Genomic DNA, 24,746 nt, shown 5'->3' on the forward strand with positions numbered 1-24,746 from the left:
CATAACTTATGGTGGTAGACCTTTGATTTTTATAGATCTATCTAATCTCCAAAAGTAAAATCTAACTTTTGGATCATGTTTATCATGTTCTATTTTAGTATTTTCATGTGTTAAAGTTGACACAAAAATGATGATTATACTATTTCTAAACCATCCTTATTTTCATAAATTGTAAGCCTAGAATTGAAACCAATGATTCCATTAGTGTAGCCTAGAAGTAGATTTTTAATAAAGGACTAGGATTAAGATATGTCTTTAAAATAGTCAAGCTATTTACACAAAAATCTGAGATAATGCTCACAGCATGTGAATGATTTACAGGTAGAGGTGTCAATGGATCAGACAACTCAGGCCTTCACCAGACCCAGCCTTGATTGGACCTACCATGGCAAAGGCCATACCTTGAACCTACGGGGTTACATAAACCAAACCCGGTTGGTAAAACAGCTACAACCTCTTTAATTTTAGAGTCCTACTTGCTACATTCCCTTCATTTTGACTGTTCTTTTACAACAGAACTCGAGCCACTCTGGTGCAGATTCCCATTTCGGAGCTTCCACCATGAGTGATTTTCATTCCATATGGATCAAAAGTTTGTTGAATGTCAATTTATAGTGGTTCATTGATCAGTTTCATTGTTTGGTTGAAGCATAACAAAGGAAATTAAGCTTACCTTTACTGCTTTACACCTTCCCATGCGCATGGCTTGAGAAAATTAGCAGTTTGCTACGCAAATAATTATGAGAAACAAAAACAACATACATCAAGAAGACATTGGTGCTCTACAACACAAATCCTGGTAGAGGACGGGACAGAAACAAAAATCCTGTCTGGTCCATTTGAACCTCCACTTTTTAGTATTGATGAGATAGGTCGTTAATAAAACCTTTAACAAAATAAATGGAAATCCAAAACCGTGCCACAAAGATGTGGGTGTGACTAGGGATGCACACCAACCCGAGCTGGCTTGGGCTCGGCTCAGGCTCATCCACTTCGTAAATGAGCCGAGCTTGAACCGGTGTATGAAGCTCGGACGAGCTATCGAGCCGAGCTTGAATGACTTGTCAAGCCCGATAAGGCTCGGTTCATTGCAAACCCCATATATATAATATCTTTGCAAAAAAAAAAACAGATCTGCGTTGTTACTATAATGGGTAGGGCATTAGTCTTTAATAAGAACGTGTTGGGTTTGAACCCTGCCTTTTTTCGCTCAGAACGTTTAGTATGTATAAAATTGTTTCAGTATTAATTACCAAAAGTTATGGTTTGGCTTAATGGTCGATCCCTTGGTCTTTATTTAGGAGGTCTTGTCTTCAATTCTCTCCTTTGCATAAATTTTTTTTTAATAAATCTTGTTTAAGCTCGACTCGGCTCGTGTGCATCCCTAGGTGTGACTAAACCAGCCAAACAAACCAATCAGGGTGTGTTCAGACTCTGCTCGTCTACCAGTGGACTGAGCTCATGACTCAGCTTGTGCTCGTGTTTAGCCAAGTCATCCTCAAGCTTGGCATATCCTTGAACAATGAGCTAAACACAAGCTGGAATGTGTAAAAAACAATCATATGTTATATATATATATATTGCACTTAATTGTTGATACTTCACATATATATTTTTCAGGTTTTTTTTTGTAAATTAAATCTTATAGATGTTATCTACAATGTTTGTTTAATGGGAAATGAGTTTTGAATCATATGATTGTTGCACATAAGCAGGTTTTTTAAGTGCTTAAAAAATGAAAGTCTACCTGCACTAAAATTTCATGACAAAAAATTAATTTTTTTTATCTAAATAACACCATGGCTTGATCTTTAGCAAACAAACCTTTCTGAACACCCGAGGCCTGATTGAGTTGATGAAGCTTGAACCTATGATTTTTAGCTCAATAGTTCCATATAATTAAGGCACCAAATATATATAAATCACACCCGGAGCCAAAGGCCTCAGGTTTGGATTTGACTCGTTTAAGCTAAATGAGCTTAAACCAAACTGAGACAAGTCACAAGTTCTTCGGTTCATTTGCCAGCCTTAGGTGTGACACGATTATTTTGAAAAACTTAGGTGAAGGATCTGTGTGTGTGTGTTGAATTTGCAATTATACAATCATAAGTTTTCGAGTGTTTTTTTGTAACTCAGATAATTTTGAACCTATGTCACATAGATGCAGGTGCTGGTACAAGTGCCACATGGTTGCTTTGAGGGTGTAGAAGCACCCATGTGACATGATCCAGAAAAGCAGAAACAAGCGGTCAATCCAAAGAACCAGCGGTGAAATCGGTACAACTACATAAGCATAAAGAAGGAAAGAAAAAAACACCTCAGAAAATCTCATAATTTCCTGAGTTTTCCCAACACTTCTTTACAATATTATATGATGAAGAGGAAGTAGGCAACTCAAGTTCCACCAAGTCACTTTTTCTAGTATAACAAGGCATACACAATCATTTTCCATACAATAATGAGCAAAACTGCTGTGTATAATAATTTCAAATAGTCTGACGTAGCATGTCATATTTATGAAGAGAAAGTCGGGATCGTCGCACTATTCTCGCAATAGTTTGCCATCATTTCTTACTGGTGGTCCCTCGAACTTTCTGAACTTTTCATGTTGCTTCAAATTATATGAGACCAAATTTTGATGAAAGCCACAAAAACACATATCTATGAAAAAAGTAGCAGCATTCACGGACCCAACTGTCCCCATATCTTTGTCCATGCCTCCATTAACTGGCCACGATGTTAATGGAGGCATTGTGCCGATACTGTAAAGACACCAATATACATGAGTGTGTTATCACATGTGAACGCCCACCTTTCATTTCTTCACACTGCATCGTTATAGCCACATAAATTATCTCAGAACTCATGAAGATTCAATGTCAAATGCTTGAACTGATAGGTCTAGCACCACCAAGGCTAGCCATCATAAACAGGCTTGTTGAGGTTCTTTTCTTTTTCAATCAATCAAGCTAGGGGTAGACCCCAGTTGGATTTGAATCTGAGATCCCCTCAGTTAAGATAGTGCAGCTCCAACCGGTCCAGATATCTCATTCAACCCCTTTTCTAGACTTTCACATTAGAGAACTCAACCAATGAACATTTCTCATAGTGCCACAGTACCAATCTACACTGTAAGGGACAGACCACAGCGGTACACTCCAAATACTCTTATGATGACTATTCATAAAAGCAGTAAATTTTTTCGATATTATGTAATGTCAATCAAATCTTGTCCTTGGTTATTCTGACCTAGCTCCATAATTTAGATGAGTGAACATTTGAAGGGTTGATACAGCAACCCATCTTCCTTTATGGTTTTCGCATCTCTTCCTTCCATGAACCGGCCTTTCCATGCAGAAAGATCCATCACCTAAACTCACACCACAGACGCATAAACTTCCTTTTGCACTCCATCTACTTCACCTATATTCACGTTAATTATCATCCCTTTGTGCTCACTGCATCTCTTTCTTCTGGCAACAGGACCCTCTTTGCAAATAGACCTATCACGCAAGGTTACATATTTTGATACTTAAAACTACCAAACTCTCTCTGCCACCAAACCTTCTAGCACCCCACCTACATTCAACCCTTTATGCAGACTGTTAATTCTCTTCCCTTTGTGTTCACTACATCTCTTTCTTCTGGCAACAGGAAGCTCTCTGCAAATAGACCCATCACCCAAGGTTACACCACAGATACTTTGATGCTCAAAACCACCAACTCTTTCTGCCACCAAACCTTCTAGCACTCCACCTACATTCAACCCTTTGTGCTGACCGTTGATTCTTTTCCCTTTGTGCCTACTGCATCTCTTTCTTCCCGCAACAGGAAGTGCTTTGCAAATAGACCCATCACCCAAGGCAACACCACAAATATTATGATGCTCAAGACTGCCAACTCTTTCTGACACCAACCAAGGGCGTGATCTGCTGAACTTGAAAACACGCACATCTAAATCAACATTGTTGTCCTTCAAATTTGATTGAGCCTCTTTCATTGGCTTGCTTGAGTTGATCTCAATCCCAATCTGCTTTGATCCAAGTGCTTTCCACTTCCACTGCTTAAATGTTTGAGAGATGTGTGTGAAAGCAGGGATGCATGACCCAATTTTATCAAACTTTAGAAGGATGTCATTAGCACGGCGTGGACCATTTCCTCCCTTGTTCCATGCATAATCAAAGAAAGCAAGAAGCTGAGACTCTTTCAACTCTGATTCTCTTTTGTCTTTCATCTGTAACAATCAACAAGATCATTAGGAAGAGAGTTTGTGAAAGCATACATGCCTTAAGAGCACCCAGCCAAAAAATTTTAGAGATACGTACCAGCAAATTCTGGATTTTCTGCTCAAGGCAAGAAGTTACCTGAACCTTAAATTTAGCTTACTATCAAACTTCAAAAAGTTTACAATACTCAATGAAGACCAGCAGGAGATTGTGCAAGCAAGAGGCTTAGAGTACATTATATATATATATATATATATATATATATATATATATATATATATATATATATGTGGGGGGGGGTGTCATATTTATGGTATAAAAATGTAATGAAGTAAGCGAAATTACAAGAACAAAGTGCAAAAGCACATACAAGTCCAAGAGTGGACAATACAAAGGCACAATACAAGCACCAAAATGCATAAAGAGACAATCCAAATAACCAACAAAGGGCAACACAGTAAAAAAATAAGATATTTATTGATAATTGTGAAAGTATCTTCAACAAAATACTATGATCAAGACCCAATGTTCTTGATGAAAGACAAGTGCACACATGCACAATAAGAACGCCTAACGCCTAGAACACTTGTGCACAAAGGCACAACCCAATCAATCTCACAAATGCACTCAAGGAATAAAAAAGCTTTATTGAACACTTGGGCTTTGACCCAAAGCCATGAAATAAATACAAGGAGAGGACCCCCATTTATATAGAGGTGGAGACCTTGGAGGGGTTCCACTTCTAGTCGTTGGAGCCCCTCCAATGGTCACATTTTTGGAGGGGCCCAATGACTAGATGTTGGGCCCCCAAGGTACACACTAACCTAGGTTTACAAAAAAGAAAATAAGAAATAAAAGGAAATTACAATATATCAAAAAAATGGATATGCGCAAAATGACTAAACTACCCCTCTGACTATTACAAGAAATATATATATATATATATATATAATTACATTGATTCAGTATTACAATTTAACACCCCCCCCCCCTCAAACTTAGGGCATGATGACCGAAAGTTTGCTAAGAAGGTTGAATCGCGGAGAACACAGAGCTTTAGTGAAGAAATCTATCAACTAATATTCTGAAGTTATATATGGAAGATCTATGACTCTTTTCAGATAGGCTTCTCGAACATAATGACAATCCATCTCAATGTATTTAGTCTGTTCATGAAACGTATGATTTTTGGCAATATAGATTGCACTCTTGTTATCACAGCATAGCTTGGTGGACCCTTCTACATTAAACTCCATGTCTTCTAATAGCTGATGAATCCATACAATCTCCATGGTAGTAGTTGTCATGGCTCGATATTCAGCTTCAGTTAAAAAGACATTTTTTGTTACTTTTTACATATCCATGAAATTAGCGAGTCTCCTAAAAATACACAAAAAACAGTAGTGGAGTGACGGTTATTTGGGTCACCTCCCCAATCAGAGTCAGTATAAGCAATTAATTTTAATTCAGAAGAAGAAGATAAGAATACTCCCTTATTTAGTGTACCATTTATGTATCTTATGATCCGCAAGATGGCACTCATGTGAACCGATGTTGGTGCATGTTAGAACTGACTTGCAGTATGAACTGCATGAAAGATATCTGATCTAGTAATACTCAGCTACATCAATGATCCCACAAGCTGCCTGTAGGGGTGAGATCTGAAAGAGGAATGTCATCATCAATCTTCATTTTTGCTCCTACTATAGCAGGAGTTTCACAAACCTTATCATCCGTAATACCTGACCTGTCAATAATCTCAGAGGCAAGCTTAGTTTGAGATAAAACATACCCTCTATGAGAGTATATTACTTTAATACCTAAAAAATAAGTTAGAAATCCCAAATCAGATATCTCAAATCTATTCTTTAAAATTGATTTTATGCTTCTAACACCTTTAGTATTACTTCCGGTTATTAGCATATCATCCACATACAATGGAAGAATAACAATCCCTGCATTGGTTTTTCTAACGAATAAAGCAGTGTCAGTGAAACAGGATGAAAAACCATTTTCTAACATTACCGAATTAAATCTATCATACCAAGCCTTGAGAGCTTGCTTTAAACCATAAAGTGCTTTTTGAAAACGAAGCACTTTTCCTTTGGGAGTCTTCATTCCTGACGGAGCATCCATGTATACCTCTTCATTTAAATCACCATTTAAGAAGGCGTTTTTAACATCCATTTGATAAATGTTCTATTTGTTAATTGAGGCAACAGTGATGAGGCATCGGACTGTGACCATGTGGGCCATAGGAGCAAACGTTTCTTCGTAGTCAATCTCATATTCTTGACTATATCCCTTTGCAAATAACCGAGCTTTATATCTCTCAAGAGATCCATCGCTCTTAGTTTTCACCTTGAATACCCATCTACACCTTATTGTTTTTTTACCCTTAGGGAGATCTTGGAATTCCCAAGTTTTTGCCCTATTGAGAGCTGAAAGCTCACACTCCATTGCTTTCAGTCATTCATCATTCATTTTGGCTTCTTCGAAGTTTCTGGGTTCTATATAGGAGTGAATGGCGTTAAGGCAGGCTCTATGTTTAGGTGTAAAGAAATCATAAGAGATGAACCTAGAAGGCAACTTTATACTTCTCTCAGTTCTCCGTAGGTTTTCATCATTTGTTGAATTGGAGCTACTAGGTTCACTGTATTTTTCAATTGCACTCCTAAAATTGTTTCTATCCCTATAGGTATATGTTATAGGATCGCTCGATGCCCCTTCATCACTATGTTGGAAGATAAGCACATGAGAGGAAATATTTTCTTCATCTTCTTTATCATTAGCATCATTATGAGTGAGTTCATCATCACTATCATCATCTTGTGATAACAACTCAAATAAAAAGAAGTAATCCATATTTTCTTTATAAGGTTCACTTCTCTCAAAGCCGTTAACATTTTCCAAAAAACTCACATTTCTGAAAACATATAACTTATCATTCTTAACATCATAACACTGAATCCCTTTTTGGGTTTCAGAATATCCAAGAAAGGCACATGCAATGGCTTTCGATGAAAGCTTATCGTTCTTGTCAGTAAGAACAAAGCATTTGCAATCGAAAATTCTCAACCAACTATAGTCGGGTTCTTTGGTATACAACATTTCAAAAAACGAGACATTGTTCAAATTTTTAGAAGGTAGCCAATTTATCAGATAGACAAATGCTAAAGCAACTTCGGCCCAAAAACCTTTTGGAATGTTTTGAGAAATAAGTAGAGTTTGAGTTGTCTCTATTATGTGTCTATGTTTTCTTTCAGCTAATCCATTTTGTTGAAGGGTCTTCGGGCAAGATCTTTGGTGGAGAATACCATGACTTTCAAGATAATTTTTTAATTCACTTGAAAGGTATTCTCCACCAGAATCAAACAACAACAACAACAACAACAACAACTACGCCTTCATCCCAAAACAATTGGGGTCAGCGATATGAACCAAAAAAGAAATTCATTTCAGGTCTTCCACATGAATCCTTTTCCTCCAATCATTTCTATCCAATGCCATGTCCTCGGTGAGGTTCAAAGCATTCATATCCTTTCCTATCATCTCCATCCAAGTCTTCCTAGGCCTACCCCGACCTCTTTTAACTAACATATTTTCCCATTTCTCCAACCTTCTAACTGGAGCATCACTAGGCCTTCGCCGAATATGTCCAAACCACCGTAAACGATTCTCTCGCATCTTATTTTCAATGGGTGCAACACCTACCTTCTTACGTATCTCCTCGTTCTGAATCTTATCTTTTATTGTATTTCCACACATCCATCTAAGCATCCGCATCTCAGCTACACTCATTTTTTGCATATGATATCTTTTGGCAGCCCAACATTCCGTACCATATAGGTTTTAAAAAAATTTAGGTTTTCATTAAATTGATTTTTAATCATCATATGATAGGTTTTAAAAGTAAAAAAAACTTTATATTTGTGCTTAAGAAAAAATATCCAACAATACCTCGGGTAGTCGTCAACAAAAATGACATAATATGCAAAAAACTCTTTTGATAAAACAGGTGTTGGTCCCCATACATCAGAATGGACAATTTCAAAAGGTCTTGTTGTAAGCATAGATCTTTGACAAAAAGGTAATTTTTTCATTTTCCCAAGAATACAATCATTACAAGTGAAATCACTTTTACATAGATTTTTAACAAAAGATAAATGAAAAAATTTTACAACATTTAGATGTCCAAGTCTCTTGTGCCATACATTAATATCCTTTTGTTGAGGAACATTACAATACAGGTTCTTTGAAATTTGAAGGGAATCGACATAGTATAGATCGTCTTTCCTAGAGCCTTCCCCAATCAACCTCCCGGATCGACGATCCTGTATCCGACATTTGTTAAAAGAAAATTTTATATCACACCCATGATCCGAGAGTTGAGAAACTGAAAGCAAATTTAAGTTTAATTTTGGTATAAATCTAATTTTTGGAATAAATAACCCTTGTTTTTCAAAATTTTCAATTCATTTTACTTCAAGATGTTTCATCCGCGGTTGACACAAAGGATGGAGAAAGATTGTTTGAGTATTCAGAAAAAGAACTAATACTTGGAGATATGTGAAATGAAGCACTCGAATCTAAAAGCCACGAGGTCTTACCGAGAGGAGAAGAGGTTGACGCTATGCGGCTCCGGAAATAGCCCCCTTCAAAAGAGGTTAAGTGCATCAACAATTTGTTGAAGTGAGAGAGCATCATTTGAAGATGATGAGCACTCTTCCTTTTGAGGTTGGGATGTGGTAGCCATAGCTAGCAACTTCTTCCACTTTGGGCAAATCGGCTTGATGTGCCCCGGTTCCTTACAAAAGTGACACACGAGCTTGCTATAATCTCTCTTTTCACCTTGACCACTTGAACTTTAGTTTTAATTCTTGAAGTAGGGGAGGCTTGTAGGTCCTTAACTTGCTCCCCGATCTTAAGACGACATTAACACCTTCATTTTCTTCATTATTGGAAGGTGTTGCTAGAACACTTGGGTTATTCTTGCTTATTTATTATCTCAGACTAAATTTGCTTTTGATATTGTTTTCAGGTCTGGTATTACTGATGATAAGAAAGTTGACACTCCAGAAGTTGTTAATGTTAAAATGAAGATTGATGATGGAGAACTTCTTGCAGACCCTACTCCTTACATACAGCTTGTCGGGGCACTTTCCTGTCTATCCATTACTCGACCAGATATAGCACATGTTGTTCATACAGCAAGTCAATTTCAACATGCTCATACTTCTGTTCATATGGGAGCAGTCATGTGTATTATCAGATACATCAAGTCCTCTCTTTCACGAGGACTTTTCTTATCTTCCTCCTCTTCTCTTGATTTAATTGCATATACTGATGTTGATTGGGGAGGTGATCCCAATAACAGACACTCAACCACTGGCTTTTGTGTCTTTTTAGGGGAATCATTGATCTCGTGGAGGTGTAAAAAGCAGCAAAAGGTATCTCTCTCATCCATCGAAGCTGAATACAGAGCCATGGCAACCACGACCATGGAAGTAGTTTGGCTCCGACGACTGCTTGCTGACATGGGAGCTGAAGCAACAAAGGCTTCACAAATGTGTTGTGACAACAAAAGTGCAATATACATTGCCAGTAACAGAACATTCCACGAACGCACCAAACACATCGAAATGGATTGTCACTACGTCAGAGAGGAATATCTACACGGGATAATTGATCTGCCATATGTCACTTCAGAATATCAGTTAGCAGACTTCTTTACAAAGCCTCTCGCTGCTCCCCGATTTCACTTTCTCTTAGACAAACTTTCGCTCATTGTACCGTAAGTTTGAGGGGGAGTGTTAAAATGTAAAACTGTACATATATGTATATATAATAATATTATATTATTATTATATATATATAAATACATTTTTCATTTCTTTCTTTTCTGTAATTTTTTCCCTTTATTTTTATTTTTTGTCTTTATGTCATCTAAATGACTGTTGCTAGTCAAGTCCTGTCCAGACTTGACTAGCAATAGAGCTGTCGGACTGACACAGTCCAACAGCTCTTAATAGAGTTGTTGGACTGACACATTCCAACAGCTCTAAATAGAGTTGTTGGACTGTGTCCAACAGCTCTATTGAGTCATCTTTCAGCTGTGTACATAAAGGGGTGCAGCCCCTCTTGTACTTTATTTCAATGCTTCTTAAGCAATTGGTTTTTCATATCAATAAAGAATACATTTTTATTTTTATTTTCTTTCCAGTTATACCCTTTTTAAGGGTTATGCTTTAGTGTCATTCTTGACACTTGCCCTTGTTAATCTAAGCTCGTGTTTCGAAGATCCTCATTTCATTTCAGGTGGCTCAACTGGAGACTCAACTGGAGATAATTCAACATGCATTTGTGAGTCATTCAACTCCCTACTCAAGCTGAAGGAAGGACAATTTGTCTGACATGTTTCTCCTGTATTAGCAAAAAGATTTGCGCTCATCCATGGATCATATACTTCTAATTCTCGAGATGGCAACGCTGCAGAGTCATTGACCTGAAAATTTCGTTCGTCAAAAACAACATTTCTGGAGGTCCTAATATGTTTTGTAGTAGGATCATAGCATCGATAACCTTTGTAGTCATCTGCATACCCAACAAATCAGCACTTGACAGCCTTGTCCTGAAACTTATTTCGCAGAGATGAATCAACATGTACATAACATACACAACCAAAAACACGCAGCTCATCGTAAGAGGGATCCGAATAAAGTAAAATAGGGAGATTTCTGATCCAAAAGTGTCATAGGAAGACGATTTAAGATATGAACAGATGTGTGAAAAAACTTATGTCCAGAGACTAACGGGCACATTGCTATCATGTAACATGTTCATCACGCTCTCGACAATATGCCTGTGTTTCCTCTCTGCAACCCCATTTTGTTGAGGAGTATGAGGGCAAGAAACTTGTCGACTTATTCCTTTATCCCGAAGAAAGGCAATAAACTCGTTCGATGAATACTCTCCTTTACCATCACATTGTAAATGCACAATATCATAAGCAAACTTTGTTTTGACCATCGAATGGAATTCCCAAAATATTTGAAAAACTTCATGCTTGTGTTTTAAGAAATATATCCAAGTATAACGGGAATAGGAATCAATAAAGATAACATAATAACGACTGTCAGAAAGAGAAGGAATAGGTGCAGGTCCCCAAACATCTAAACAAATAATCTCAAATGGCTTTGAAGCTCTTTTATTTATAATATGAAAAGGAAGAACATGACTTTTGCAGAGTTCGCATGAAGAACATTTATTATTATTATCAGAAAATGAACATAAACTAGACTCTGGAAGGAGACCATCATACACAAGATTTTCAACGAAACCTCGACTACAATGTCCCAAACGACTATGCCAAATATCTGGCTTATTACAATGAGATGAATTAAAAACTTCCAATGAAGGAAAAAACAAAGACTCTGAAGGCGAAGACACTGAAGAATGCTTGGACGACTTCAACTGGAGGACCGGGACTGAAGACGAAGACACTGAAAGAATCTTCTTGAAGAGGTACATGTTTCCTTGTCGCTCCCCCTTAGCGAATGTCTCCTTCGTTCGTAGATCCTTAACATAAACAGAAGAGGGAGTAAATTCGACGGAAGAATTCATATCGTCAACAAGTTTAGCTACAGAAACAATGTTCTTTTTAATATTAGGAGCAAGAAGGACATTGGACAAGTGAAGTGAGGACTTTGACATAGGGATATGTGCATTGCCAGTATGACTAATGGAGTGATAAGTTCCATCTCCCGTAACTATACTACCTTTTTCAAAGTAAGGCAATAAGTGAAATAACTTACCCGCATTACCCGTAACATGTGTGGCGGCACCTGAATCAACATATCATTCGCCTTGTTCATTTTGCTTGATCGTCATCTGTGACAATGCTGATAACAAAAGTTGTTGCACATCTGTGGATGGCACTTTTGTGTCCACAGCAGTAGCTGATTTATTTTCAATTTTGTTTATTTTTCCTCTATTCTGTAGATTGAACCAACAATCAGCTTTCACATGTCCTCTTTTGTTACATAAGAAACAAGTGGACACTCTCCTCTGATTCCCTGTATTGAAAACCCCTAAAATATTAGGTGTATGCAAGATACCACGTCCTCCCTGCCCAAAACGTCCACGGCCTCTGCCTCCTTGATGCCCTCCATTCCATCGTCCAAAACCTACAGAAGTGTCCATGGCCAAAACTGAATGAGGATGAGCTGATTCATTTCCTTCTGCCCTTTGCTTCATAATCATCTCATGCTGGAGAAGTTTCGCTTGGAGGTCGTCAAAAGTGGGCAAGTGAGGAAGGCATGATAAGGCTGTGGTAAACATGTCAAAATCAGGACCCAATCCATTGAGAAGTTGTTGAACTTTATCTTTATCTGCAATAGCACTTCCAACAACAGACAATTGATCAGTAATACTCTTCAAGCGACCTATGTATTCCATGATTGTCATGGAGCCTTTCTTCAAACTTTGAAATTCATTTTTTAAGAACATAACTCGGGATTCTGATATCTGAGAGTAAGTCTGTGACAGCTTACTCCACAGATCCGCCGCAGTGCAATCATCTGAAAGAGTAACCAACACTTCTTGAGAGAGTGTTGACGTAATATAAGCAACCAAAGACTGATCCCGCTTCCTCCAAGCTGTATACTCTGGATTCTTAATGGAAATGGTAATTGTGTCACCCTTCTCATCCTTGATTTCCTGCAAAATAAGCCGTGGTGGTATAGAGACTAAACCATCCAAATGTTCATCGAGATCCTGACTCCGTATAAAAGGAAGGATTTGCCTTTTCCAGGTCAAAAAATTAGAATGAGTAAGTTTTTCTGTAACGAGCTGACTCAAGAAATTGGCAGAGGGACCAAATGACGAAGACGAAGAATAATCCATATCAGTGGAATAATGAATAAGCAAACAAGATGAATGAAAAGAAATAAACATATTTGAGATCACTTAATCAATCAGTAAAACTGTAATAAGGAATATACCTGTACGACCAAAAGTGTTGCACAAAGAACACTAAAACAGCAATGAAGGAAAGGAAAGGAAACTTGTGGAATCAAAAACTGGTTTGGAAAAAAAAAAAAGGGAACAGCAGTCGGTGATGTTTAGGAAAAAAAAATTGGAACCAACACAGACGATAAAGTAACAGAAAAGAAAGAACTTGGGATGAACACAGTCGATGAGTTGTTGTTCACGATCTGTTCTTCACGATGTTCTCGATGAACACAGTCGATGAGAACGCTGTTCACGCTGAAAAGAAAAGAAAGGTACCAACTTTCAGAAGGGGAGATTTCAGAGGATGAGATTTTAAAAGTTGTTGTTCTCGATCTGTTGTTTCAGAACTTCTTCACGCACAGGATGTTCACGCAGTGCTGCTGTTCACGATCTGTTGCTCACGCTGTTCTCGATGAACACGTTGTTCACGCTGAACTGTTCACGATCTGCTGTTTCAGAGCTTCTTCACGCATAGGATGGCTAAGGCTCTGATACCATATCAGATTTGATATCTGGTACAGCTTCTACAGGAAACAGGGAGAGAGAGAGAGAGAAACACAATGGCTGGGGCGGCACTCAATAGCTCGACCTCCAAGCCCTAACCTTTATATATATAAAGCAGATATACAACTATCCTTGTAATATCAGAGATATTACAAGGATGCCATTAATAAGAAATATCCAACATATGTTTCATTAACATACCATGCGTATGGATCTGGATCCAGATCCATACGCAAGCCATATTTTAACAAGTTTTCCTCTGCAACTGTGTTGAGAAAGAGAAGAGAGAGAGAGAGAGATTGCAGCTGTCACGATTTCAGTAATACGAAATCGTGACCTAAACTTGTGTATTTAAGTTTACATTACAGTATGGGTCCGGGTCTGGTGTATCCAGACCCGATAAATATAAAAAAGGGTTACATGGATCGGGTCGGATCCTTTGCACCTTTTTCACGAAGGAGGAAATTGCTTCAAACCTTGACAATGTCAAAAGAAAATATAAACCTATTTGGGATATCATTGATAGACGATGGGACTTGTAACTTCATAAGCCTTTGCATGCAGTTGCCTATTATTTAAATCCACATTTTCATTATGCTGACAACTTCAACCCTGATGGAGAAGTTATGAGTGGCTTTTATGATTGTGTTGAAAAATTAGTTTCTGATGCAAATATTCGGTTGAAAATTACAACACAAATCGATGCATTTAAAAAGGCAAAGGGCTTGTTTGGCAGAGAGGCAGTTGTTACAACAAGAAAATTAAAAAGTCCTGGTAAGTTTGCAATTATGTTATTATTTGTCAATATTTTTTTATGTTTTTGTTAATTATGACATTCTTAATGTTTTTATCAATTTTTTATTATTTTATTTGAATGTAGCTGATTGGTGGAGTTCATTTGGGCACGAAAATCTTGAGTTGATGAATTTTGCAATTCGAATTTTAAGTTTGACATGCAGTGCATCGGGCTGTGAGAGGAATTGGAGTACTTTCTCATTGGTTTGTGACTTTGTATTTTATTTTTTAAAAACATTTTTATATGTTTAATTATCTTATATTTGATTATCAATGATTTGAAATTATAGGTGCATACAAAACAAAGGAATAGACTTGAACAAAAGAAGATGAATATACTGGTTTTTGTAATGTACAATATGAAATTAAGAGAGAGAAATATGAAGAGGAGGGCTACCAAAGACCCTATATGTCTAGATCATATAGACTCAGACGATGAGTGGATTGTGGAGAAGGAAGATCCAGTATTGCCAAGTGATCCCAATTGGTTGGAGGATTCATGGTTGGATCCGAACTTCGACATAAATGCCATTGAGCATGTACCTATTGAAAAAGTCACTTCACTTCATGTTTCACAAAGTGGTTCTAGGCAAGACATGTCTTCAAGAGATCGAGGTAAAGTTATATTCCTTTTACCTAGCTATGAATATAAATGTATTTTTTTAATTACATAACATAAATATTTAATACATGATTTTTTATTGAACGAAAAAAGAAAAGCAAAAGAAGTAATTGAGGACATGGATGAAGAAAGTGTAGATGATGAAGAGTCAGAGAATGAAGATGAAGAAGAACCTATTTATATGGATTCTTCAGATGATGATATTGAAGACTTAAATATTGATGATGACGAGACACAACAAGAGCCTAAGCCCTAATTCATATCATAGAGCTATTGGCCATTTATATGTTTTTGGGGACTTTCAGTTGTAATTGTGAATGTTAACACTCTCATTTTGAAGAATTCTGGACAAATACATTAACATTTGGTTGTTAATGTTAACATGCATTTTTTAATTATGACATGATGTTGTTAGTGCTAATATGCATTTTGTTGTTAATGTTAGTTTTTTATTGAATGAATGCTCATATTTATGCAATTAGATACTTATATAGATCAAGTTGTTGCATTAATGTTACTTTTATATGTTAATCTCATATTTTTTCGTATTTATTTGAGATTTTTTATTTCGTGTTAGTTGGCGCTTCATCAATAAAGCATTTCTTATTTATTTATAATTTTAGATAATTTTTATAGTTTTTTTTTTAAGTTTAAAAAAAATTGAGGCTTACGCCTCGCCTCCGATTTTGGTGGAGCGCCTTGCTACGCCTCAACGCTTTTCACAACACTGTTGATAGCCTTAGCCTCTATTAGAAAATGACTCATATTTCAAATGAATGTCAAAAATGTTTTTCTCAATGAAAACCTAATTGAAGAAGTTTATATGGAAGAACCACCTGGTATTAGTATTCCTAAGGGCAAAGCTCTTCGTTTAGAAAAAAGCTCTATATGGTCTTAAACAGGCACCAAAAGCCTCGTATGACAGATTTAGTCATGTTATGCTTGATATTGGATTCAGAACCTGTCTGTTTTGTTTATTAAGATTTTTGATGCATGGATTATTATTATTCTTCTTTATGTGGATGATATGATCATCACCGGAGGCAACAAACAAGGAGTTGAAAATATTAAAAAGCTTCTTAAAAATCATTTTGAAATGACTGATTTAGGTTTATTAAGATATTTTTTGGAGAATTGAATTTGCTTATTTTTCTCGAGATTATTTATTATCTCAATCTAAATTTGCTTTTGATATTGTTTTCAGGTCTGGAATTACAGATGATAAGAGAGTGGATACTCTAACAGTTGTCAACATGAAAATGAGAACTATGATGCAGAACTTCTTCATGATCCCACTCCTCACAGACAGCTTATTGGAGCACTTTCCTATCTTTCCATTACTAGACCTGATATAGCACACAATGTACACATAGCTAGTCAATTTCAGCATGCTCTCACTTCCATTCACGTGGGAGCAGTTTTGCATATTGTTAAAGACATCAAGTCTTCTCTTTGATGAGGCTTATTCTTGTCAGTTTCATCTTCATTAAATTTAATTGCTTATACTGACGGTGACTGAGGATGTGATCCCAATAACAGACACTCAACCACTGGTTTTTTGTTTTCTTAAGTGAATCCTTGATTTCGTGGTGGTACAAAAAGCAGCAAAACATTTCTCTTTTGTCCACCGAAGTTGAATATCAAGTCATGACCACCACAACAATGGAGGTAGTTTAGCTCAGAAGACTGCTAGTTGACATGGGAGTTGATGTGACACAAGTTTCACGCATGTGCTGTGACAACAAAAGTGTGATCTATATTGCCAGCAACCAAACATTTCATGAACGCACCAAACATGGATTGTCACTATGTCAAAGAGGAGTATCGAGTATCTACATGGAACCATTGATCTGTCATACGTTACACCAAACATATTAGAATGGATTGTCACTATGTCAAAGAGGAGTATCTACATGGAACCATTGATCTGCCATATGTTACATTAGAATACCAATTAGCAGATTTTTTCACCAAACCTTTCATTGCTCTTAGATTCCATTTCTTCTTAAACAAACTTTCGCTCATTGTACCGTAAGTTTGAGGAGAGTGTTAAAAAGTGTATATAATTATATATAATATAATATAATATATTATATAATAATTTTTATTTATTTATTTTTTCTCTTTATTTTGTATTTTTAAGCTAGTCTAGTTCATATTGAACTAGACTCAAAACTAGCCAAACATTTGACTAGTGTTGAAATAGCCATTGGAGCTAGTCCAACGACTACAATTAGAGTTGTTGGACTAGCTCCAACAACTATCTTGAGTCTCCTTTAAGCACCTCTCTCTCCCTCTCTCAATGTATATAAACAGGGGTGTTTCCCCTCTCCTTGTAACAATGTTTTTTAAGCATTTCATGTGAATGAAATAAAGTTTATTATTTTATCTTTTGTGTTCTTCCTTTTATGCCCTTTTGTGGGTTATGATTGTAGTGTCTTCAATAGACACCTATTATAAGCATTTGTGTTTTTGTGGAAGATCCTCATTTCCTTACATTTGCCGCAAGGCCAAAGCTGAAATATTGCTGCAGGTCGTGGTAGACCTCAAAAGGTTTTATTGCTGGAGTGCTGCACTAGGGATGGTTGGATTCACACCCATCCTAGTCACAGCCGAGTAATCCATTGGTTTAGCTAAAAAAATGGATAACATAGGCAAATCCCTATCTTTGATTCATAAAGAAAAAAGAAATTGCATTGATCAAGAAAAATTATACCAACTTTACAGAAATGGACATAGCAACTCTTAAAAGAGCAACAAAAAAAAGGAAAGAAAAGAAATCCGAGGACAAATGAAGAAAAAAATGATTGAATGCTTCTGATATGGTTGTAGTATGATTAAACTTAACCCTGACTATAAAAAACTGTCTGAGATCAGTTATCCAAACCGAGGCAGAGAAAAAAACCATTTTGACCTAGGAAGTACAGCAATGCATTTTGAAATTTTAAAAAGAAAAAAAAAAAAAGAATCAAGGACAGTCATAAAAAACTCATGCACAAATGTGAAACATAGGAAACTGTCTTAGAAAAACAGCCACAGAAGACTTTAAACAAATAAAAAAGGGGGCAAACGAATTTACCGAAGCCCATCGAAACACAATAGGAAAACCTCTAGAAAATATATCCCGAAATAATCCAGGTCCTTGCTGTATACATGGAATGCCAGGTGGTTTAGTCGATGTTCCTTTGTCTGCAGAGACAAAAGAAATTCCATGGTCCAAATGAGAGCCTGCCCGGCCATAATGCTGAAGCCTTGTCCGGACATTGTCAGCTTGCCCAAGATAAACAACAATTACGTGATGAGAATCAATCTTACGGATTTTTTGACCCATTTCTGTGTGATATGCAGCTATACCAAGTTCATAGAGACCGGGACATGAACAGTTTACTGGGAGGTTGTGAATCCGATATCGTTCTGTCCCATCCTTACCCAAAGAGTAGTTTTCCCAATCAGAAGGCCCAATAAGAATCTGACACAAAGCCAAACAAGCACAAACAGGGTGTTGGATAAAACTGAAGTACATGAATGAAAATAAAAAAATATAAGTTAATACTGAAAAGTTCTTGCTGAAAAATGATAAGGTAGAATGGCTGTCTGAAGCAGAAAACTATCACACACCATAATCCAACCCTCATGCATTTATGATTATGTTAGAAATTGTGCATGTCATAGTAAACGCATGAAGCCCTCCCAGAATTACAACTTTACGTTATTTTGAAACAAAAAGAATATAAAACCAGAAGCCCTTTCTTTCACTACTCAATGTTTCAAGAGAGATCGCATTTTATAAGAAACACTTTATAAGGTAGAAAGGTCTTGACGCCCCATTATTCCCTTAGTATCAACTATCAACTTGTCTTAAAGAACTGAGGGTTAAGTTCAGGAAGCATGTGAAGTAATTTATCACCTTTAAATTTAAATAAAAGCTTGCACCTATAAGTTGCCACATTTTATATATATTTCTCAGCACCTATGTAACACAGAATCTTCTAACAGGGCACCACACCCGCATCGCACTCATGCGGGTGAGATACTTGGACACAGCTTCCTTTGTGTCAGATGAAGTCAACCACACTGAGGTCCATTTCCGTCCAAAAGTAGATTCAGTTAACCCTAACCAAGTCCAGTTTTATCTATATTATATATATAAATACATAAATGCACACACATACACGTATGTTAACTTAAAACTGTTAAAAATTATATAGATAACCTTCCTGCACCCCCCGCACCCAAGTTTTTTTAAAGTGCCGCATCGTTGCATCCGCACACATATCCACACCCGCACCTATGCGGCATAGCTCAGCGCTCATGCAAATAAAGCACATCAGTAAAAAATCTACTAGAAAATTTTAATGAGTAATGATAAAGAAAAGGGACATATATGATCTCATGAAACACCAAAAATAAAAAATCAGAGTAATTTAACAAGAACAAAAATTATGCAACAAATTCAATCTATTGGGAAAAAAAGCAATTTCTCCAAGAGATAGAAAATATCAGGAACGTTAACTTTCTCAAATTTTGTCAATATATTCACACAACGATCAGCCTCAACTAAATTTTAGTTTCAAAAAAAAAGTTTAAAGAACCTCCAAAAGTCAATGTCTTCCATAAGGAAAGAAGATAGAGATCAAGGTAAAACATTCCACAAGCAAATCCAGAATATGCTTTCTTATGGAGGTATGGCCAATACAAGTAGTGAGATCATTTAGAAATATTGAATGCACCAGAAACTAAGCTGAATGCAGATGCTTCCTTCTTTTGGCTTATGCAGAATAGCTGGAGTATGGTTCAAATTTCATCTGAACAAAATTCCCTAAAGGATGATCTACTGATCAAATACACAACTCTTGTAATTAACATAAGTCCAATTTAGATTGACATCCAGATGGTGTATCATCTAGCATAGCAAGCCACATTCCTTTTCAAACCAAACTATAATAAAATGAACATAACTAGAATGTTAAGGATTTAAACTTAGTCAAGACAAGAATGGATCTTTGGGCAAGAGTAGATATCAAGGTGCACACTATCATAGTAAATCTCGGCCCTTTTCTTTCCATTAAATTTCTTCTTCAACAGAATCCAATTTTCATGTCCTCTAGTAAAATAATTTTACCTACAAGGCTACAACCTTAATAGACTATGCATTCATTTTCGAAAAAAAAATGTAAAAATGTTATAAATATTCGTAAAAACAAAACTAGAAAAAAGAAAATAGTGATTTCTCCATGACAAAAATAAAATAAAATTATTAAATATTCCTTATTTTGTTATTTCTTTATTCAGCCTTAGCCATTTTTAGCCTTAGGAAACCATCAAAATAGAAAACAAAAAATAAAAAATTCATCAAAAGCAATTTCTTCTTGGATTTACCCATTCCTAGGATTGTGTCAGTGCCTACCAAGCAAACAAAAACATGTCCTGTAACATCTTGTATTATATTATATGCACCTTCTTGACAAGGCTGTCTATCCTTAGAGAAGGATTAATCCATTACCAAGAAGAGAGTTAAGGTGGAAAGTAAGTGGATGCTTTGTCAAATTTCCTTTATCTTCTCCAGTTCCAACATAACAAAGTAACTTAGTTAAATAGGTTCACATCTATATAATCCCTGCTAAATCTCTGGAAAAGTTCAATCAGCCTACAGTCTAAGTAATTTAAAAATGGGATGAGATGCAAGTCCAATTCCTTCACCCACTGTAAGATCTCTCCCAGTGGTAATGTGAGAACAGCTTTATTCAGAAAAAAGTTAGTCGATTTCACCTGTCATGCACCAACATCCCAAGATCATAAAAAGAAGTGAACAGATAAAACAAAAACGGAATCAATCTTTAGCAACATCTCGAACTTCAGTGGGCATTGTACCCACTCAATCTACCACTAGTCGAACAACCATTAATTAACAGAACATTTAAGTCGTTTGCTACTACATTCACATCAAAAGAAAAGTCCAACTGTGCAATGTGATATGTCCTCTTCACAACTAACCATCTCCACAATGCAACTTTGGAGAATCTCTTTAAACATACCATACCAACTACAATTTGTTTCACTATCAATCATAGTTAACAACATTAGAAATAACTCATTCGTACTTTTACCACCTCCAACAGCTATCCACCCATAACCATTGTCATTTAGTGCCTTGAGCTACTCAGCATGTAATCATAACCATGTTCACAACTCTGCTGTACATCCCATCAAACATTTTCAGCCATTGACGCACTTTTCTCAAAAGGACAAAAAGAAAATATTTGTTGTACATGTTAGAGATGACTGGGCGTACCCTGGTTCAGCACAAACTAAAGAAAAGTTTTCTAATGAAGGTACAATTATCCAGGACATGCAGTCCAAGAGAGATCAGGAAAGAAGTGTCCAAGATGAGCAGTCCAAGAGAGATAAGAAAAGTGTCCAAGATGAACAGTTCAAGAGAGATAAGAAAAGAGGCAGCTTCAAGAGAGGTGACAACCAACTCAAGGAAACCAATCTTAAGAAAGGTGATCAGATCAAGACACGTTTTGAGTCTTCTAGAAGGAAAGGACTAAGAATAGAGGCCGTCGTCCTATTCTATGTTACAAAGATAGAAAGATGAAGTTTGTTGGAAGTCTTGCTGGCCAAGGAATGTATCATACGTATCTTGTAATTGCTTTGGGTATCACGTAATATAAATATTTCTCTCCTCTACTCTCAAAACATCACAAGAGAGAGAGAGAGATGCGCTCGTGGACATAGGCTCTTCACAAACCGAACCACGTAATCAGTACATGCACTTAACAATGGGACTCAAAGTTCTTATAGAGTGCAAAATCTATTCTTACATTGCAGAACTACACTCAACCAGCTACTCTACTAAACTAAAACAATTCAAAAATCAAAAGAAAAAATTAATTCCCCACTACTTATTTGCCGTATTCATGTACATAGCATTCCACAAACTAGCGACTTATTTTAGTCTAAAAAACTGGAAATGCTACTAGGGGGGGGGGGTGAATAATCTAAGAAAACAAGAACAATTCCTACTTGCGGAAGCGCAGGAAAAAAAAGGGAAATGGCATATATAATCTCGAAAATAAACTGAAAAAGAACACAAAAATTCTCCAACAGGAAAAAATAATTCTCCCCCCTTAATCTGAGTATTCGAGTCTCACCTTTCATCCAAAGATCCAATAAAAATCCAACTTTTTTCTTAGTTCCTTCCCACATTCTGTTGCTAGGTCGGAGAAACAACAAAAGTAGGAAAAATCCAAATTTTTTCACTCATAGTCTAATTCTAGAAGATGGTTTTTCGAAAAATGTTGACTTCCCACTCGAAAATGAAAAAAAAAATACAAAAAATACATCAAAAGAACAGAAAACACAAGGAATTCTACAAAGAGCGGCAAAAAAAAAGGAAAAAGAAAATGACCTCCCACTCGGAGAAAACACTATCATGCTTGGTTTTGTAGCAATCTTCTCTTCTCACTCTGAGGATCTCCGTTTCACCCATCACCCCAAATCCGAAAGAAGATTGCTTCCTGAAGGATTTTGGGTGCGGTGAGGTTGTGGGAAGGAGCAAGGGGGGGGGGGCACCACCCACAGAATATTAAATTATCGAGAGTATTTGCAGTTACAAAACAGTCCCTTGCAAACGGGTCGGATCTTATCAAATCTAAAATATACAATTTAAGTCTAAATCTGTATTGGATTTGGACCCAAATTATATGGGGTAATACTGGATCCGATAAAAAAAATAAACTATTTCATTGTAAAAATTAAAATCATATATCAGATTTTGATTGGGATTCAAACTAGGTCTGAACTTAAATGCCAATACGATTCCGATTTAGCAAATCTGAATCCAATCCAAATCCTCATTTGGCAAATGAATAAAAATTAAAATATATACAATAAAAAAGTCTTTCTCCTGTTTTTAAGATATACACAATATAAATTAAGGCAAATGAATAAAAATTAAAATATATACAATAAAAAAGTCTTTCTCCTGTTTTTGAGATATACGCGATATAAATTAAGGCAAATATGTGGCAGTTAAACAGTAATCTTGCTATATTTTGAAAATGAGGTGCTTGTTTCAGTCATTTAAAATGACTAAAATATCCAAGTTTTCACTTTATTGGTAAAGATGATGAGTTTTTTTTTATTCAAAGAAAGTTGGGGTTAGGTGGACCTTACTTGTTCATTGAGAACCCTTTAAATATTTAAAAATTCACATAGGAGGAGCCCAACCTCGGCCCAAGTTACACCATTCCCCCCCTCCCCAGCAGATCAGGTGATTTGTCAAATCACTTTATGTAACGACTCAAATTGAGGTCTCTCAAGCCCGGGCTCGAACGTTAATTCTTATTGAAAATTTATCAAAATAACTTCAAAAATTATGCAAAAAAAAATATTTTTCATAATGATAATAACAGTAAAATTCATTCATCCATCAATTGCAATGATTATCATCCCAACAAAAAGTATTCAAATTACATATTCTAAATGAAAATAAACGTAAGGATTAAAAATACTCCAAGTACTTAATGTTTGATAATAGCTGAGTTTGAGTCCAAGATAACGTCCTTCGATCAACAACAGTCTTTGAACCTACAATTGTAACTAGGCGGAGTCAGTCTACAACTCAGTAAGTTCACATTCACAAATAAGATGCGGCTGTTTCAATTGTAGTAAGTTCTAAGCTCCTAATCTTAGTTTAATTTGCTAATTAAGCACATGTGTTATTTATAGAATGTATCCCCCTATATTGTTTTTCTATCATCATTCTCAAAATAGATATTCACATTCTACATTAATCGGTTATTCTGAAAATAGTCTTATTAGGCATAACAACCCATGTAGACAACTCAGAGTCTATGGTGTTGGTGAGACATATGAACCACCCACAACAACATAATCCAAACTAGTCCAGACTATGGACTCACAATCGCTGCATCTTACTCGCCGAGAGTTCAAAATGATCATCGATAGCTAGCTGAAGAACCCGAGAGGCTATACCTGCCCCTAAGGTGCATAATGAGTTATACATGCCCCAATGTGTCTGAGGAGCTATACCTGTCTCCAAGGTTTATGGTTCATATTATATCTTACATGTGCTTAGTGGGCAATGTTTTCAACCCTTAAGAGTTAGCTAAAAATTTCTGAGCAAATTCTAAGGTACTAACGAGGTACATATACCCTAAAGAATGCTTATGACCATGTCTGACATAATAAAGTTTCTTATCATTCTCTGTATTGTTATTCTATGTATATTATTTATTAACTTTTATTTTTTGATGTTAATGCATTATACAACCATCGAGGTCATTTCACTAACTACTCTTAACATGTACTACCAAACATATGCCACGTTTCTAAGGATAACAATCCACCACAGAGTCAACTCATTACGTTACGACACTTACAATGCCCCACCTAAGGCATAAGTGTGACATTCTCAGGGCAGGTTATGTCCTTAAACTCTGGAACTCTACTCTTATTCCTCAAAGTCAAGCATCATTTAGCAACATTTTTCATGCATCAATGTCATGATTATCTTTACACAAGATACATTCATAATCTAAATCATGTCATCATAAGGCAAT

At 36.3% G+C, this 24,746-nt stretch overlaps 1 protein-coding gene across 1 annotated transcript; it reads right to left on the bottom strand.

Moving 5' to 3' along the window:
• Nucleotides 1–2,413: 2,413 nt before the first annotated feature.
• LOC149820243 (protein EFFECTOR OF TRANSCRIPTION 2-like) lies at nucleotides 2,414–22,698 on the bottom strand. Its single transcript, XM_089982747.1, has 3 exons — nucleotides 22,571–22,698; nucleotides 18,239–18,628; nucleotides 2,414–4,234 (listed from the first exon to the last, which is right to left on the bottom strand). The coding sequence occupies exons 1-3, from the start codon at nucleotides 22,649–22,651 to the stop codon at nucleotides 3,539–3,541; spliced, it is 1,167 nt and encodes a 388-aa protein (XP_089838873.1). The 5' UTR covers nucleotides 22,652–22,698; the 3' UTR covers nucleotides 2,414–3,538.
• Between the last annotated feature and the right edge of the window lie 2,048 nt (nucleotides 22,699–24,746).

Source organism: Nuphar pumila, chromosome 12 (assembly GCF_984573655.1).
Source record: "Nuphar pumila chromosome 12, dmNupPumi1.hap1.1, whole genome shotgun sequence".
Classification (NCBI taxonomy): domain Eukaryota; kingdom Viridiplantae; phylum Streptophyta; class Magnoliopsida; order Nymphaeales; family Nymphaeaceae; genus Nuphar; species Nuphar pumila.

Excerpts from the sequence above, each read along its gene's own strand:
- LOC149820243 (XM_089982747.1), bottom strand. The coding sequence starts at position 22,651 with ATGGGTGAAACGGAGATCCTCAGAGTGAGAAGAGAAGATTGCTACAAA. Across the intron at positions 18,629-22,570 it reads GTGTTTTCTCCGAGTGGGAG|ATTCTTATTGGGCCTTCTGA; the intron begins GTCATTTTCTTT and ends GCTTTGTGTCAG. Across the intron at positions 4,235-18,238 it reads TTGTGTTTCGATGGGCTTCG|ATGAAAGACAAAAGAGAATC; the intron begins GTAAATTCGTTT and ends TGATTGTTACAG.